Genomic DNA, 19,471 nt, shown 5'->3' with positions numbered 1-19,471 from the left:
TTTCCTTTTACTTATAATCACTAATTCATAGGTGATTAACAGCACTCTAAACAGTTGCACTTTTAATGCAACAATTACCATACATAGATTTATGTTCTAAGAAATAAAATAAAAAGACCCACATGTACAAAAATATTTATACCAGCTTTTAGTGGTGGCAAAGAATTGGAAATTGAGGGGATGCCCATCAACTGGGCAATGGCTGAACCAGTTGTGCTATATGAATGTAATGGAATACTATTGTGCTATAAGAAATGATGAGCAGGCAGACTTCAAAAAAACTTGGAAAGACTTACATAAACTGATGCACAGTGAAATGAACAGAACCAGAAGAACACTGTACACAGTTACAGCCACATTATGGGATGACTGACTTTGATAGACCTGGCTACTCACAGCAACGCAAGAATCAAAGTCAACTCCAAAAGATTCATGATGGAAATTGCTATCCACACCCAGAGAAAGAAATATGGAGTTTGAATGCACACTGAAGCATACTATTTGCTCTCCTTTTCTTTTGCTGTTTTATTTTATTGCTTAATTCTTGTGGTTCCTCCCATTAGTTCTAATTGTTCTTTACATCATGAGTAATGGGAAAATATGCTTAACATGAATGTATATGTAGCGCCTCAATCAGATTGTATGCCATCTCAGGGGGAGAAGTGAGAGGGGGAGAAAATTTAAAACTCAAAATCTTATGGAAGTGAATGTTGACAACTACAAATAAATAAATTAAATTTAAAAAGAAAAAAGAAATAAAATACACACACATGGATGCAGTGATTGGAACTAGATAGTGTAAAAAACATTAAAATCTTTTTTTTTCTTTTTGGTGAGGCAACTGGAGTTAAGTGACTTGCCCAGGGTCACACAGCTAGTAAGTGTCAAGTGTTCCGTCTGAGGCCAGATTTGAACTCAGGTCCTCCTGAATCCAGGGCCAGTGTTCTATCCACTGTGCCACCTGGCTGCCCCAAAACATTGAAATCTTGAAAACAATATGACTATACTTTAGTATTAAATCACACATGTACTTAGAGGTACATAAATTAATAGGTTCACATTCTCTGCGACTAACACTACCAGACAGTAGGAGATCAGAGGGGACAGGAATGTAGTCAAATCTAAATGTCAAAAATTCTTTTTTCTCTATTCATTTCATTATTAATTCAATAAAAGTCTCAAAATCAAGATAATTAAAATCTTTTACCAATATGCCTATATACAAGTATTGTTTCAGCAATTTACCAAAACAAACTCCTTACCAAATATTGTAACAAATACTTCAACGACAAACTGTCAGAAATACTGTTACTAGAGAGAGAGATGCAAAGAAACACATTCCAATAATCTGAAATGGTGTTACGGTATGAAAAAGTTATTAAATACTATTTAAATTAACATAAAATAGGAAGTATTACAACAAAGGGAGAAGTCAATGGGTTCAGGTTAGAGGAATAGGATCTACGGTGAGTTATCAATAGGGTCTTTAAAAAAAAGGATATAGAGGGAAGGAGCAAAGAAAGGATATCTATATATGACAGAGTTCCAACTCCCAGAAGAAGCCATTGGATCACATTTTGTTTTACTCCTCCCCAACAGTACCAGAAAAAGCAAAGCCCCAAAAGGCTTGTCTTCACAGGATAGCAATGGACTCTGTGTGTTTGGGAGTGGGGGTTGGGGGATAACAAGAGAAGTAAAGGAGCAGGAATATCCATCTCTTCTGATCCCTACTCCTTACTTTCTATTTGCCTATCTTTAAAACACCAGATTAAGCTTGCCTTCAAAGTTCCCTATGCATCCAAAAAAAAAAAAATTTCTCTGAACTCACTTACATTAAAATACAATGAATCAGCTAGTAAATAAAGGAGAAAATGTAAGAATTCTTCTTGTTTTCACCAAACTTTAGGGCTGAGAGGAACCCCACAGACATCATCTAGTCTAATTTATATTTTTGAAAGAGGATATTTTGATAGGGTCAAAGAGGTTAAGAACAGGATCAGCAGAAGATCAGAAAGGCAAAAGAAAGAGGTGATGGTAGTGATGGTTGTACAAAAAAGGTTATCACTGAGGAAAAGAAACTTCACAGATTTCACAATTTGCTTAGGGTTGGCCCTGTTTGTCCAACTGCACTCAGAGAAACAGTAGTTGTTCAACAAAGCATTTTTGTCTTCTGCAGCTGTGCACACGTGCAGCTTGGCAATAACACTGATGTTGAGTCGTTTGATTTATGAAGTTTATTCATACAGCTGACTATTACAGAGTAGCTTATTTCCCAGAGAATTGGTGCAAATCAGAATAGTGCAGTGGGAAGAAGCATGGAATGTGGAGTTCAAATCAGACCTGGGTTTTAGACACAGTTTGCTAGTTACTACACATGTGACCTTGAGTAAATCACTTTTCTGGGCCCCAATTTTTTCATCTGTAAAATAAGAGGACTGAGCTAGATTATTTCTAAGATCCTTTCTAGCTCCAAATTCTAGAATTCTAAGTATCAAAAGAATAACGATCAATGGCCAAGAATGATAATTATCACATTACTGAAATTTGTTTTGTCTTTAATAAATACAAAATTTGTTAATATTAAGTAGGTCACTACACTTTGAAAGAACAAAGCTAAAATTTCCAGTCCTTGGTAATGTTTTTACTAGAGTTATAATCTAACTGACTAAACACATCACCTCATAGGCAAAAAAAAATATTCAATAAACATTTTTTAAATATAAGACTTGATTAAACTATGCAACATTTTACATTTGCTAGAACTCTACTGAAGCGTGGCACTGAAGTGACCCAGGATTCCCAAGAGCAATGTCAGCAGACTATAAGCTCTAAAAGGTCTTACTGTAAAGCTGGAAAAGCTTTGAGTATATTCCCAAGGATAAACTATACAACTTTTCAAAGGATCAAACTAAGTTCAAAGGAGTTCATCACCAGATTGGTGAAAATCTCAAATATCATCTATTTCCACACTAAAGTTACCTTGTATCTACTTTACATATCTATCTACCTACAGCATACGCTTGAGTACATGTCTCCTTCACCAGAATGTAAGTTCCACAACGGCAGGGGCTGCTTTACTTTTGTTTTTGTACTTCTAGAACTTAGTCAATTCAGGGTAAGTGCTTAATAAAGGTTTGCTAAAAGGATCCAAGACAATTCCAAAAGACTCACAGTGGAAAGTGTTATCCACATCCAGAAAAAGAACCATGGAGTCTGAATGCAGATGGGAGCATACTATTTGCTCTTCTTTTCTTTTGCTGTTTTATTTTGTTTCTTCTTTCTTGTGGTTCCTCCCATTAGTTCTAATTCTTCTTTACAACATGACTAATGTGAAAATATGCTTAATATAAATGCCTAAGTAGAGCCTATATCATATTACATGCTGTCGTGGTGAAGGGGGAGGAAGAGAGGAGGAGAAAATTTAAAGCTCAAAATCTCATGGAAGTGAATGTTGAAAACTAAAAATAAATAACTTGTTAAAAAAAAAAATGCTACTGATTGCTGCTAAAATAATCGGGGGATGGAAGGGCAGCTAGGTGACACAGTAGATAGAGCTCCGGCCTTGGAGTCAGGAGGACTTGAGTTCAAATCTGGCCTCAGACATTTGACACTTAGTAGCTGTGTGACCCTGGGCAAGTCACTTAACCTCAATTGCCTCACCAATAATAATAATAATAATAATAATAATAATAATAATGATGATGATGATGATGATGATGATGATGATGATAATAATCTATAGGACTGCTAGGTGGCTCAGCGGAAAGAGTGCTTGGCCTAGAGACAGAAAGAACTGAATTCAAATCAGACGCTAGCTATGTGTCTCTGGGCAAATCACTTCACCGTTTCCCTCAGTTCATCATCTGTAAAATGAGCTGGAGAAAGATAAAATAACATTGGTCTGTAAGACCAATAAATGACAGTCATTAAAAAAAAATCCATCTCTCCATTAAATTATAATTTTACAAATAAATGTTAGAATAATAGAATTACAAAATAAAACCTAGCTAATAGGAAATTTAAAAGTTGAGAACTTTTATGAGAATATTCATTCACCTATGACTAGAACTCATACGCTTATACACAAGATAAAGAAAGCAAAGACTAACAGTATTAGAAGAAAATTAATGCTATTACATCTAATTCTGGCAAGAGTAAAAAGGTTTAAAAATTTACTTTAACATAACAACAAAACAGTATTATTAGTTATATTAGCTCAGGTGACTAAATAGATTTGTCCCCCCTAAGCAAGAAGCAATCTGTACCACCTGAGAAAGTATCCACGTCAGTGAGATCACAGATCCATAGAAATGCTGATGAGTTAAAGGGGCAATCAGAAATAGAAAAGTTAGAACTCTGAAAATGCGTTAACTCAGAACAGCTAAACAATGGGGAAAGCAATTCAAAGTATAAGCTGGTATACAATTTTAAATATAAATTATAAACATTCTATGCAGTATAATTTCATTTATATAACTCAGAAAGGGTATGACTATAGAGTAACAAGCATGACATAACAAATCATACATAAAAATTGTTTTTTTCTTTCAACTATGACAACTGAGTAATTCAGATAGCTAAAGACCAAAAAATGCATTAAAATCATACCATAAACAAACTCAGCAATTTTGTATCATTATGTGTTACAGTAGGAGAAAAAATAGCTCAGAAGTCTGGAAACCTGGTTTCTAGTCCTTGCTCTATCTCGAAGATAATCTTCTCATGTGACTTTGGACAAAACACAACTTCCTGGAAGGGGCAGCTAGATGCACAGAGGGGCTGGGTGGTGGCACAGTGGATAGAGCACCCATGTCTGGAGTCAGGAAAATTTTTGTTTAACTCCGACCTCACCCACTTACTAGACGTATGACCCCGGGTAAGTCACTTAAACTTGTTTGTGTCAATCTCCTCATCTGTAAAATGAGATGGAGAAGGAAATGGCAAACCATTTCAGTATTTTTGCCAAGAAAACCCCAAATAAGGTCACAAAGAGTAGGATATGACTGAAAATGACTAAACAACAATAATAAAAAATGAAACTGAATTCTATGCCTTTCTGTAGTGTGGTCACAGAAGGCCCCATTAGGTGCTCTCAATACTTAAATAACTAGTATTTAAAGTAAAAGAATACATATTAACTGGTCTTGTTGGCTTCTAAACTAATGGTCAGATACCATCACAGCATACTGCAAAGTGCTATCCAGATGGTTAGGTATACTAGAATTTCATTTGCTAACAAATAATAAGCAGACCATGATTGAAGACTTGAAAATCTTTTCTTAATGGAGAATTTCATTGTAATATGTGTTATATTTTACTTGTAGAGGAAAAAGACCAAATAGTTTCTAGTAAATAAATTGAGACTGATACACTAGCATTGGGGTTTGGGGGAGGTTGTTTTGTTATTCATTCATTCATTCACTCATTTGAGACTGGGTCTATCTCACCCAGGTTGAAAGGCCACTCATGGAGCTAATCTCCAATACTAATCAACAGGGATGCATTTAACCTGCTCAATTTTTTCAATCTCAGTTGCTTCATCCCTTATTAGGCAGCCTGGTGACTTCCTGCTCCCAGGAGCTTACCGTTTTGGCTGAATTTAGTGAGGAAATCCAATCAGCTTTAGCCCTTGGACAGCTCAGAACTCCCAAATTCCAGCACTCCATCAGCATAAGATTCCTCAGCAGCACGTATTATAGTCATGGACCAATCTGCCTGGCAATACATTAGCCTGTAGACAAACTACACTCTACGGTAAGATTTCTTACTCAGTATTCTACTTGCTCCATTAATCTACAGCACAATGATAACTGATATTCAAAATAATGAAACGACAACTATGAAGCACACCACAATGACTAAATTATGTTTAGAACAACTTTTTGTGTTAAATATATCTCATATTCTAATTCTCTGAAATTTATAATCTTCGGTACTATTTCTTAATCAGATTGGTTCCTCATTCCATCAGGTAACAGAATAGCACACAGTGGCTAAACATGTAATACTGGCATTAAAGAACAAAAGCAGGATAGAGCACCAGCCCTGAAATCAGGAGGACCTGAGTTCAAATCTAGCCTCAGACCAAACACTTGACACTTACTAGTTGTGTGACCCTGGCAAGTCACTTAACCCCAATTGCCTAAAAATTTAAAAAAAAAAAAAAGAAAAGAACAAAGGCAACACTCATGTGACAAGCTGTGATTTATCAAGTTTTTACTATATATTTATAGTAGGCCTGTGCTACTTGTGGCCCACAGCCACTTAGTGCCACCAAAAGATTTTGGGCAGCCAGAGAAAAACATAGGAGAAAACATCCTTTGTATGTAGAGGAAATCCACAGTGCCTGCAAGAGGCCTGCGGGCCATAAGTGATCCACCCGCTGCAAATCATGCAGGCCTGATTTGGAGATGTAATTTACCTATGGCATTCTTGAATACATGTAATAATGATGGATATTATAAAGTTCTGTGTTTCACTGTGTTCAAATAGTTTTTGTTTCATCATCAAAAAAGCCTAAAAACATTAATAATACATGATCTAGTTATTTTTATTCTTTTGACCTTTTGGACAACTTACTACCACTTTATTTAAAGAAATGCAAAAATTGAAAACAAACAAACAAACACCTAAATGTAGCTACTGCTTTTTACTGAGACCTCTCCTATCTTTTTCTTTCACTTAGAACTGGAGACTGAAAGGGATAGAAGCAAAAAAAGCATGTTGTTGGATGAAGGTTCAGCCACTCAAATATCAATATGCTTCTATTCCTAGGATCAATCAAGTCATTCACTTATTAGAGAACCTATTTACCTGCCTCTCCCAAGCCCATCCATTCTTGGAATTGATCCTTCCCTGCCTTCTCTCCTCTTCTACCGTTCTTCAAAACCAAAAAGTCATCTCTCCATCCTCAGAATTTCTCACCGCATTTTGTCTTGCTCTTCCTTTGCATTCATCTCAGTTAACCCTGTATCAGTCATTGCGCAATCATCTTTCCTCCTATTAGACTGTAAGATTCTTGAAAGGAGAGGCTGTGTTCCAGCACAATGCCTACTTAGCATAATGCCTTGCACAAAGCAGGTGTCTAATATATGTTCATTGAAATTAAATGAATGACTGGAACTAAGGAGATCTCCATTATGAGCTCTCACTGTTCACTGTGCATCTCTGAACACAGAAATCACACTCTTCTACATGTCAGATTTCTCACCTGTATTAATTAATAACTACCAAATGATCATTTGATATCTTTGTTCAAATTGTTTGAAGTACTCCACAAAACAATGGAAAGGGGGTAAGAGAAGGGGGAGAGGGAGAGGGAGAGGGAGAAACAGAGAGAGAGAGAGAATATAGTTAAGTCTATGGACTTTCTAACAAGGGTTAATTGAAGATCTTTAACAGTACTGACAGCAACATTAACACTTTGTAAAAAGACATTATTCACCTAGGGTCACACAGTTAGTAACTGTCTGAAGCTGGATTTGAACTCAGTTCTTCCTGACTCCAAGCTCAGTGATGCAGTGGTGGAGAGCTGCGTAGACACTGAAGTGACTTCACCAGGGTCACACAATCAGTATGTGTCAGAGGCAGGATTTTAAACCCATGTTTTCTTCACTTTGAGGCCAGATCTCTATCCACTGCACCACACTGCCTCTCAGCTAAGCAAGTACAGACGTGTGCTTCCATTGGTGTAGGAAACTCTTGGTGAGGAAATTCCCTCTACCAATGAAGACTGGCATTTTCTTTGCAATTTGTCACAGTTGCCCCAGGGGACTGAGAGATTCCAGAGTGTGTTCCCTGAGGTCACATAGAAAGTATTGTCAGGGTATCAACTTGAAACTATGTCTTACTGGCTACAAGACCTATTCTCCATCTATTATACTAACTTGCCTCTCAAATACAACCTGTATGCAAAATTAAAAAAAAAAGACATTGTTCATTGTTTCACATGCAACTTTTGGTCATTAGTGACTAGGAATACTAAAAGATTAAACCAGTAGTATGAAAGTGCTTTTTAAAGTTCTTAATAGAACCCCAGATTTACAGAGAGAATTTGAGGGACTCCTTGAAAAAGCTGGTAGGTCATTGCTTTTTTATACATAACATCTTTTTTGATCCCTCTATAACACTATGTTAAGAATTACATTCAAATGAAAATGTCAAGAACAGGACTCAACCTTTCAACATGTAGCATTAAGCTACATGAGATTGAGGATCTCTTTCATTTCCCTCCAATGATGTACATCACAGCCACTCAAGCCTCCCTGTCACATGTAACTCTTGTCAGGGTCTTCACATAAGTTCACCAAAAGGGATCTGCCCAAAGGGCCAGAAATCTTACTTGATTTTTCCTGGCACTATGAAGTTACTAATGGAGCACTGTGACTTTCTACTTGTCATCCCTTGCCTATCTGCTTTTCTTATCACACATTTCCTTGATGACAAATCTTTTACTCTAGTTTTTTTGTGAAGTTCCACATTGGTTACATACTGTAGCATTTTCATACCTGTGACAGCTTTCTTTATTGTGCTAGGTAAAGTGTTTTAATTCACTGGAGATTTTTATTCCACATCTTGTGGCCATAAGCAACGCTGACAGAATATTTTAAAAGAAAGGCCCTTTATTTCCAGGGGAAGTTTAGGGTCATAAGTGGAGATCTGCTATTTTCCAAAGCAATCCAGCCTGCTCTTCTCCTCCTCCTATTCAACTCTAAGCTGAACTTGCTGTTCATCTGCACTGCCTGTCCTAGAAAGACAGACCAATAAACAAGCTCTTTATAGGTTGTCCAAATGCATGTCACTTCTACACAGGAAAGACACAATGGATGGAAAATGATTGCTTCTAGGAGGCTCTGGAACAAAGCGGGGCTTGATACAGCCAGCATCATCATTAAAAAAAAATTTGTTTTGAGTGCCTACTGTGTGTAAGGTACTGTATTAAGGAATAACTCACATTGAGTAAATGAAGTTTCTAAGATATTTTTAAGTTGCTTTTTTTCCCCCAAGAAATAGTGAGGGGTGGTAGATAGATTTCTGAACTTCAAGTTCAGAAGTCTTCCAAAGACCTGAATTTGAATAGCACCTCAAATACTTAACAGCTGTGTGACCCTTGGTACTCACTCTTTCTAATTCTCAACTTCCTCATCTATAAAATAGGATTTATAGCACCTATTTCTCAGGGCTGCTGTAAGGATCAAATAAGAAAATGTATGTAGAGCACTGCAAATCTTAAAGCAATATATGTGAGCTATTATTATGATTAACCACATGTAAGTGGTGTACTCTCAGTCACAGTCACTCATCTCACTGCCTAGTAGAATGCTTAACACCCAACTGGCAAAGAACAACTGCTGAATGACTTGTCTTCAATACTGTTTATATAAATGTCAAAACACTGTTAATATACTGAAACGGCAGTAAAGACTAATAATTCTCTGGAACATATACTAACTGATAAACCCTGCCATGATTTACCCAACTTAATGCTCCTAGATAAGATACAACATCTGTATATTTGTTTCATTTTTCTAAAATTCTTGTCTCTGTAATCTTCAAATATGAGGCATTATTGAAAATATATCATGTGCTCAACCAATAATTAACAATGCTGATACCTATGATCCAAATGGACTGAATTTCAGAAATATTGAGTAAAAGAGTCCTGCTACAGAAGTATGAGGAATATTCCATTAGCAATATTTACATATATAGGCAAATGTGCTGTTAAGTACCATACAAAAAACCTAACACAGTACTAGGAAAAACCTATGTTTTACAAATACATAAAAAAAAAAATTCCCTAAACTTGCTGGAAGTTTAAATCAATCTCCAACAGTAATGTTTCTGAAAATCACATTGCTCAAAAATACTGATGCCATACCAGACAATAATAACTATCAAAGTAGGAGAAAAGATGTTGGACAAAAAAAAAGTTATACCAACTAAAAGTGATTCTAACAAAAAGGGCCACAATAACAACAAAGAATGTATAGTCTTGAAACAAAGACACCAGCAGTTTTCTCTAATCACAGGGAAGCAAATATTTTTTGAAGCCAAAAAAGCAAGAAAATTTAAAGTAGAAGCTAATAATTTCAGGACCCTACTTATTTAAGATTTATCATATAGTTTGGAAAGATCCTGTATCTTCCCCTCCCCACAAGTAAACTACAATATTATAAATAAACTCACTTGTGCGAAAAATTCCAAAAGTAGAAACCAAACAATGAAGACATTCAAACAACAACAAAACACTGGCTCTGAGGCACAAGACTTTTCGATAATTTTAAGTACTGTGCTTAACATTTACAGAACACACAAATTCCCACCCTACCTTAACGTCCCTATTTTTGTCAAGGCAACCTCCATCCTCCATATCACCCAGATTGAAAACTTAGGAGTAATGCTTGCCACTGCACTCTCCCTACACCACATACTCAATCAGTTGTCCAGTTTTATTTCTCATTCCTTCCACATCTCTAGCATCTCTCTCTCTCTCTCTGTCTCTCTCTCCCCACTCACACAACCACCCCCCCAGTCCAGGTCCTCATTACTTCTGACCTAGATTATTCCAAATTGTACTCACTGCCACAAGCGTGTCTCTGCTCTCTAATCCATCACCCTGAATATCTACCAATGTGATTCCTAAAGCACAAGTCCAACCATGTCACTCTCCTGCTCAAGAATATTTAGTGGTTCACTACTACTTATAGAATAAAATAGGAGCTTCTTTGCTTGAAATTTGAAGCTCTTCACAATCTGGCTCCAGTCTACATGCCAAGATTCATTAGAGAGTATGACCCTACCAAACTGCCCCATCCTCAAGGCTCCTCATACACGACAGACCATCTCTTATCTCTGAACCTTTGGGCAGGTTGTTGCTCATGAACTTCCTCCTCACCTCTGCCTCTCAATCCCTAGCTTCCTTCACAGGTCAATTCAAATACCACCTCCTACAAGGGGCCATCCCCCAAGTGCTAGTGCTCCCTGAAATTATTTTGTATATATACTTGCATCTACTTATAGGTGTATAAATGGTGTTCTGCCTCCCTGTAGAGTGTAAGCTGCTTGAGGAAAGGGAACTTTTTGCCTTTGTATACGCAGTGCTAAATAAATGCTTGTAGACTGATTTACCCATTAAAAATGTTAACTAAAATGGTATCAATATTTGAGAATAAATATTATTTAAATTCTACTTTGGGGGTTCACTGTAAACCCAACAATATTCCTCGTCACAATAAATACCACACTCAATGAAACATAACAAATCCTTACTATCTACTTTGGGTCCAGCACTACAGAATCATAAGACAAAATCAAAAGGATAAAAATGCTAAAAATCATGGTATGATCAAATTAGAAATTTATAAACCACTGTTTTCTCTGAAAAAATAACCATTAAGGAACTCTAATTATGTCTTTGCTTACACTGGTAATCTTCTAACTACATTCTTTCCACACTGATCTGTGATATTCATATTAACCGATTTAAGCAAAACAAAGCCCAACTTGTACTACATTGTGGTGATTTATACAACAGTCTTGTGGAAAAACTGGTACTATCATAAATAATGAAAAGTTAAGGCCATTTTAAAATTACATGAAAAACAGAAGGGAAACATAGCAATAATGCTACATCTCACCATATACTTAGTACAACTTTCTTGGAGAGAAAGATAAAGAACTAAAAAAAACCTACATTCCTGTTGCTACTCTCAGATGGCATAACACTTTCATCTTAACAAGGATATATGTTCGTCAAAGGCTACCTCCATCCCATCAGTAAACTTTTGATTAAATATGTTCATAGTATTTCCAGCAGACATCTATATGCAACTTTGTGGACAAAATTGTTAACTATACTTACGCAATAGAAGTATGCCCCAATATCCAAATCCATATGAATTACATAATTACTTACCTACAGTATACCAACTGGCATCTGTCAATTTACTGATAATAGCTTCCTGAATGGATCCATCAGGTGTTTTAGTTTCCACAATTGCTCCAACCTAAAGCCCAAAAGCCAAACATTACAATCATCATAAGTCTGCATAACATTGCTCTTACCTTCTCAAGTCCCCCCAGATATGAAAGTCTCCAGGAAAGAAAATTATGCTTTTAAATAATGATTTCACTAACATTTATGTACCATTCAGATTATCTCATTGGATCCTCATAACGCTGTTAAGGCAGATGAGGAAACTTGTGGTTCATGGAGTTTATGGAATAAAGCCAGGACTAGAATCTGGTATACTGGTTTTTAGTCCTATGCCCTTTCTCCTACACCACAGCATCCAATAAATTTCTAAATATAAAAGCTGTGAAATAATAAAACAAGTAGCCAAAAGCATTTTTAACTTCTTTCTTGGAGATCAAAGTGAGGATAAATAAAGGAACAAGAGATCACTTCTACATTCTGCTCCACCAAGAAGCAGAAGGATGAACTGACTTATGCAGGCAGCATCCAGTCCTTTATGCATCAAACCACTGAAAAAAGACTATTATGCCTTAATAAATTACTTTTTGGTCAATAGGAATGTTTCCTTATTAACAAAGGTCAAAAGATCATAAGAAACATTAAATGAAGATGAATCATTAAAACAGAGTCAGGATTTCCTCCAAAAAGTGGCAAGAAATCAAGAGGATACAAAGTATTTCCCTAAATATATTATCACCACATAAGATTCAATATCAGTATATAAATGTGTGCATATGTATATACTTATATATATATATGTATGTATGTGTGTATATATATATATATATATATATACACATACACATACATATATGCATATGCACACATTTTAACAGACAGAACAAAGCATTTGAGATTGCAATCCTGACTTAAGGAAAGTAGGCTTTTCAATGACTTGACTTGCTACTCCATATTTCCACTACTGAAACAACAAAAAACTCTAAAAAGGCAAAAATCTAACAGAATAACACATCTAAAATTATTCTTTCTTTAAAATGTCATTTATTATCCCTAAAGATATAGTCATCTGAGAACACAATTTATATTTAAAAAATAATAATATTCCATTTGATCCACTATGACATTTGTCTGAATCAGAGGATCCTTTTGATAATAATAATAGTTAAGATTTATATAGTGCTTTAAGGATGCAGAGTGCTGTGCATATATTGTCTCATTTAATCTTCCACATAACCCTTGAGGTTGGTGCTATTATTAACCCAATTTACAGATGGGGAAACTGAAACTGAGAGAGGTTAAGTCATTTTGCCCAAGACCACACAGCTAGTACTTCGGTCTTCCTGGCTCCACCTCCAGCACTCAATCACTGATGCCAAGCTGCCCCCTTATTGAATAGGACAGAATTTTTTCTCTTGGCTTAACACATATAAAAAACTGATAATTTTCCAACCCTTTTTACAAAAATGAAACCCAGAATACTACACATTTTAAGCCTTGCAATTTCAAGTATTATCTAAATTATACTGCATACATACTCTTAAAGGTCCTTTTACTTGATCATCTTGCACTAATTGTGTAGAGTTATCCTGTTTCAGGATTACCTGAAAGAATTTTGCAAAATAATTTTTTTACTTTTACAATAATGATAATTATGATGACAATATTCATTTAAAACTTATATTAATCATTGCAATGACTTAAAAGTGCTTTTTCATTTATCAACTAGTCAAAGAAAGTTTTGGCCTTCACCAATAAATAATATAAAACCTGAGAAGTCAAGCTCAAATTCAAAATTTTTTCAATTTTCGTTTCTTCCATCTTGTGAAATAAACCAGAGTAAGAGAGAATTGTGACGTACCATATAAACAGCTCAAAAATTATATGTGTTACGTACTTTAGCACTATTCAATTCAAATCCTCTAATATGTAAACTGAATAAAGGAAAAAAAAATTACATAGTCCCTGCTCTTAAGGAGCTTACAATCTAGTAGGGGAACATAATGCAAAAGTACCTATAATATAAATTAGAATTGTAAATGTGTAGGAAAAGTTGAACAGAGAGAGATGAGGGATTAGGGAAGAAGGGATCACTTATGGCTAAAGGGAAAAGAAAAACTTAATGATGGAACCTACACAGAGAGCTGAAGGAAGAAAAGAATTTAAACAGGGATGTGGAAGAAGTCTGGTTGCAGGAAGCAGTGAGAGCCTAAACAAATATAAAGATAGAAAAGGGCAGGACAAGATAAGGAAATGGCTATCACAGCAAGAATGTAGATTGTATGAAAGAGAGTCCTATGAAATAAGACTGGAAAGGTACAACGAAGCCACATTATAGAAGGCCATGAACACCAAAAGTAGTTTATATTTTAACCTGTAGGCAACTGGAAACCCTTGAAGTTTTTTAAGCAGAAACAACCTGATCTGACTCATACATTAAAGGCAATGGTCAAAAGGATAGATTAGAGAAGAGACGCTGGAGGTAAGAAGATCACTTGAGTATTGAAAATAAGTAGTCCAGGCAGAAGGTGACAGCCTGAATGAGGGTAGTGGCAGTATCACTGAAGAAGAGGAAAGATATATATGACAAAGAGTACAAGAGCTTGGCCATTCATTTCATGTGAGGGTTCAGGGAGAGAGAAAAGTCAAAGATGGCTCCAAAGTTTCCAGCCTGGGAAGACAATGTTGTCACTAACAGAGATAGGGAAGTGAGGAGGGAGAAATGATGAGTTCAGTTTTGAATATGGTGATTTGGAGGTACCAGTATGACATTAAGGTTAAGAGGCAACAAACAGTTAGAAATGGAGAACTGGAGTTCAGGTGTAAAGACACAGATTTAGAAATCATCTGCAAAAAGGTGATAATTGAGGTCATGGGAGTAGAGTTCACCAAGAGCAAGAGTACAGTGAGAGGTGAAGAAAGCCAAGGATAGAGCCTTAGGAGATGCCCATACTTAAAGAACAAGAAAAAGAAGAGAAACCAGGAAAAAGGGCTGAAAAGGAATGCTCATAGACGCAGGAAAACTAGGAGAGGAACATTCCAAAACAAGCAACACTACTGAAAAAACCCTCTGAGCAAAAGCTTACCAAAACAAATATGCACAGCAAAAAACTTAAACAGGTTGCAAAGAAGAATCACCAAAATCGAAAAATACATCAAATACTCATTTTCTAGATTACAAGTATTAAAACAATTACAATTTTCATTTACAAAAAACATTCAATACTTCTAAGAAACAAGAGCAAAAAATTAAAAGCCTCACAAAAACAGCTTAGTGGCAATACTTCAATACAGCTGAAGTATTAAAAAACTGAAGAATACCTTTCAAAAGCCAAAAAAAAAAAAATACTACACTAAATGAACTCCTCAGCCCTATATATTCCCAAATGCTATCCTAGAGATTCCATCTATGGTTTGTGGAAAAATTTCAAAGGTAGATCACATAACTCAAATTTATATCCTATTCTGTAACAGTCATTAAATAGTAAAAGGGCAATTGCCTCCTTCGGGAAATCATACATACATCCTTCCTCTCTTTTTTTTTTTCTTTTACAAGAACGTGTAATCTTTCTTTTCTTATTCATTGTTCAAATCACAAACCTTTACTTGTAGCACCAAAATGGATTGTTGAAGTGGTTATGTTGTCACAAACAAGATTATAATTTCAAACAGTAAAAAAAAAAGCACAAGTATTTCTAACTCTAGTATTTGAAACAATGTCTAATAAAGAGAATGAAAATTAAAACATTATATCAAACATAAGGCAATCGTAATTTCTCATTTTGCATTTTTAAATTTTAATAATGCACTCTTGTGGTTTTAAAAATATTACTATATTACAAGAATTAGCACAGCAGAGTGTCTTACACAAAGTGGGTAGTCAATAAAAAATTAATGATTTGAAGCAACTACGCTCTCCTTCTCTGTTCATCTCAAGTGCAAAAACTTAAAGTGTTAACAATTCTGACACGTCAGAAACACTACCTTAACTTTCACCAGCCTTTTCACAGTCTTAATCTTTGCCTCACAGAAGGCACCTCGGTACTTGGCACTGACATCAGTCCCCACTGTCAGGTAGGCAGGCTCGTCTGCTGCCTGGTAAAGAGAATATATAAAGTTAAAATATAACTGCAAGGATTTCTGTCTAAAGACCAAATATATAAAATCTACATAAATAAAAAAAAAACCTTTTAAAACATGCCTATTCTTTTCTATATTGAATACTACAGATTTAGGTTAAGTACCTCTAAATCTAACCATTTTAAAACTATTTCTTGTGTTATAACAAAAATGATCCCTTAAAAAACTTCTATCATGCCCCATTATAACATGCCCTATAATTTTACGTGGAAAATATTAAAAGGGAGTGCACTGTCATTTTTTTCTCCAGATGTAAAGAGTCAAAAAAAGTTTACAATATGCCAAAAGTTTAAGAATTCAGGAGAATATACATAATATATTACTCTTAGGACTATATAAAGACTTGAAATGGTCTATATAACTTTTTACTGTTTTGAAGGTTCAAAACACTTAAATTCTCTTTGACACTCTACCTCTAAATTAAAACTATTAAATTAACACTATAAACACATCAGCAGAGACCTTTAACCAAATATTCATCATGTAACAACAACAGACACAATGTAACAGCTGTAAATAAATGAATAGCCATTCAACCCACTTTAAAATTGAGAATATTATTTAGTAAATAGTGTGCCTGAAAGCTGAAGTTGAAATGGAAAAGTCACAACAGCTGATAACAGAGAAGTAAACTCATGGTCTTACACTTGTAGTACTAAGGTTTTTGAATTAATATTGCTGGTGGGAAAAAAAATAAGCTTCCTCTGGAAATACCTAACTTCAACATGCTGAAGTGGCAAAAAAAAAAAAATAATAATAATAAAAAAAGAAATAGATGATATTTCATTTTACTATAAACTCTAACCCTTATGTGAACATGCTTTCGTTTTCTCCTTTATACACAAAAATTTTATGAAAGCTTAGCACTTATTCACAAAGCTATCTATATGCACACACATTTTAAAATAGTTGTAGTATACTGTTTAAGTAGAAAAATAATTTATTTTCCCAATTAGTTGCTCCAAACAACATTCACATTTGCTACATGTCACCTTATTCATTTATTAAATTATATTTACCTTCCTAAAGTTTTAAACTCTGTAATATTTGGAACATTTATCAAAACTTGCTGTCACTTACCTTTCTTCCTGATAAAAAAATCACAGCAAGCATTAAGAATTTAGGAAGGTAAGGTTTAATAAATGAATAAGGTAATAAATCAATCATGAGTTTGATAAATTAACTAATTTTAAAAGCATATAAATTAATAAAATTTTAGAGCTGCTTCTGGCAAAGAAGTGTAATCAGGAACATTTTAAATTATCTCGTTATAAAATGCCATTTCCTTCCTATCATCCTTTGAAATGCTCCTTGTTGGAATTATTTTGGAAGAATCTTTTTCATTAAGAAGAGTTTAATAACATTTATTATATGGACTGAGCATTAAGCATTATTTAATTCGACCTCATAGATTTGTGTAATGCATGTTATTTCTAAAATCCTAGAAAAATTGAAACCTCTCTTCACTAGGCTACCCCCATCCCATTCCATCTCCACACACACTCTTTGCTCTTTGGGGATATGAACAAACAAAAATCCCCTGACACTCTTCTTTACTTCTGCAAAGGCTGCTGTCATTAGTGTTAAAAGAAAAATACTCGCCCGAAGAACAACAGCTCAGAGTCCGATCCCGCTGCACGGAGTTAGAATTCCAAGGGCCTTAGAAGGGGTCGAGGACCGCACTTCGTACTCACTGATCGCTTCCTGCCCATTCAATAGGCACTATTTTTCCGCCCACCCCTCAACGACTGACAAAGGAATAAAGTTTAGCTACACATACCTAAATACATACACATGTGTGTGCGTGTATATACATATATATTTTTAATTCTCCGAACAAAAGTCCCACTACCGAAAGCTCGAGAGCAGGGGAGGAGTAAAGATGACCCAAAAGGCGCAGGCCGGCCCCTCTCCGGGGGGGGGGAGGGCCACGCTTATCCCGTTTACCTTCATTTTGGGGGGCGATCTAAGGGGTTCCAGCTCAGAGAGAAGTCTTCGGCAGCGCTGGATGCGTGAGGGAGGAAGAGAGAAGTGCAGTTAACCAACAACAGTCCGAGAAGCGTCCGAGTAAACAAGCCCGGGCGGGGAGGGGCGCAGCCCTCGCTGTCCCAGGTCCGGGAGGAAAAGCAGAGGCCCAAGGAGGAGGGGGGGAGCGGGAGGAGCCCCCAAAGCAGCTTTCATGCCGCCCCTCGGCGGACTTCCCTGCCTCCGCCCCTCTATCCACTTCCACGGGGGAAAGTGAAGTCGGGGCTCCCTCCGAGTGCCGCCGGAGCCGGAGCAGGGCAGGCAGGGCAGCAGTTTCTGTTTCTCGGGATCCCCGGAGGGGCAGTCTCCGGGGCGGTCCGTGTCTCCCTCCGCTCGCCCTCTCCCGCCTCTGGCCCCCCCTCCGCCCGCTCCCCCCTCCCTCCCCTCCCGTCCCCTCCCCCCGGTGCCCGCGGTGGCGGCGGCAGCGGCGGCGGTGTGTCACGGCGCCATTGCTCTGCCTCCACCAGCTCTGCACCATGTCAGGCAGGAGAAGAGGCTCCGGGTCCCAGAGGGGCAACAGCCGCCCGCAGCCAGAGAAAAGGAGAAAGGGGGAGAGGAGGAGGAGGAGAGGGTGGGGGGAGTGAGGGGGTGGAGAAGAGGAAGGGAGGCAGCCGGGACAGGGTGTGGGAGGGGAGGAGAACCGCACAGTGGCAGCCACTGCCTCCTCCCTTCACCCGCCTCAACTTTTTTTGTGCCGCTCCGAGAGGCGCTGGTCGTCTGGGCCCCCGCCCCGATCCCTCTGGTCCAGCCCCCTAACCCATTAGAGGGAGAAGCGCCGCAGAGTTGGGACCCCTCTCCCGGGAGCAGCCCCGTTCCTCACTCCGCCGGAGCAAACTTAGCGGGGCGGCCACCCCCACAGCCATTTTACCCCGGGAACAGCAGAAGGGGTGGGAGGAGGGAGGAAAAAAAGAAAATCGGCAGCAGCGGTTCCCGCTGCTGAGGCTTCTCCTCCGCCGCCCCCACCCCCACCCCCACCTCCAAACCTCTAAGTGCACCGGGACTCCGGGCAGCAGCACCAGCTGCTACTGCCGCTTCATCCATTCAATAGCCCCCGCTCCTCCTCTCCCCACCTACCAACTGCGGCTCAAGTACGCGCTGTCAGCTCTCGATCCCCCCCAGCCACACTGACCCCAGCGGGCTCCCGTCCGGGCAGCACCACTCCTGGCCGCCGCGGCAGTTCCTGCGCCCAGTCCCCCGCTCGCCCCGATTTACTGCCACAATCCACCAAATAACAAGCTGTTGAGCAGACTCGCTCCTACACGAACTCCTATTGGACCCTCATGACGATGGAGCACCCCTCCGCGCTCCTCATTGGGGCTCGCTACCCGCCGTCCCGATTGGATGTAACGCCTTGAGTGCACCGATTGGTAA

General features: G+C 37.7%; 1 protein-coding gene across 2 annotated transcripts in view; it reads right to left on the bottom strand.

The window, feature by feature from the left end:
• ARID4A (AT-rich interaction domain 4A) overlaps positions 1–19,412 on the bottom strand; it is an 84,353-nt gene extending 64,941 nt beyond the window's left edge. Inside the window, exons 1-5 of one of the 2 annotated variants that reach the window (XM_027842849.1) lie at positions 19,175–19,412; positions 18,023–18,079; positions 15,920–16,030; positions 13,474–13,539; positions 11,918–12,008 (exon numbers count right to left, since the gene is read on the bottom strand). In XM_027842849.1, coding sequence (XP_027698650.1) covers positions 11,918–12,008; positions 13,474–13,539; positions 15,920–16,030; positions 18,023–18,028 — 274 coding nt within the window. In that variant the 5' untranslated portion in view covers positions 18,029–18,079; positions 19,175–19,412. The remainder of the gene's footprint in view (positions 1–11,917; positions 12,009–13,473; positions 13,540–15,919; positions 16,031–18,022; positions 18,080–19,174) is intronic. The other variant, XM_027842850.1, reaches the window with a different exon arrangement.
• Between the last annotated feature and the right edge of the window lie 59 nt (positions 19,413–19,471).

This window comes from Vombatus ursinus, unplaced genomic scaffold (assembly GCF_900497805.2).
Source record: "Vombatus ursinus unplaced genomic scaffold, bare-nosed wombat genome assembly UNPS02014893.1, whole genome shotgun sequence".
Classification (NCBI taxonomy): Eukaryota; Metazoa; Chordata; class Mammalia; order Diprotodontia; family Vombatidae; genus Vombatus; species Vombatus ursinus.
The sequence above is the reverse complement of the archived record's forward strand: the minus strand, read 5'-3'. Positions and strand labels throughout refer to the sequence as shown.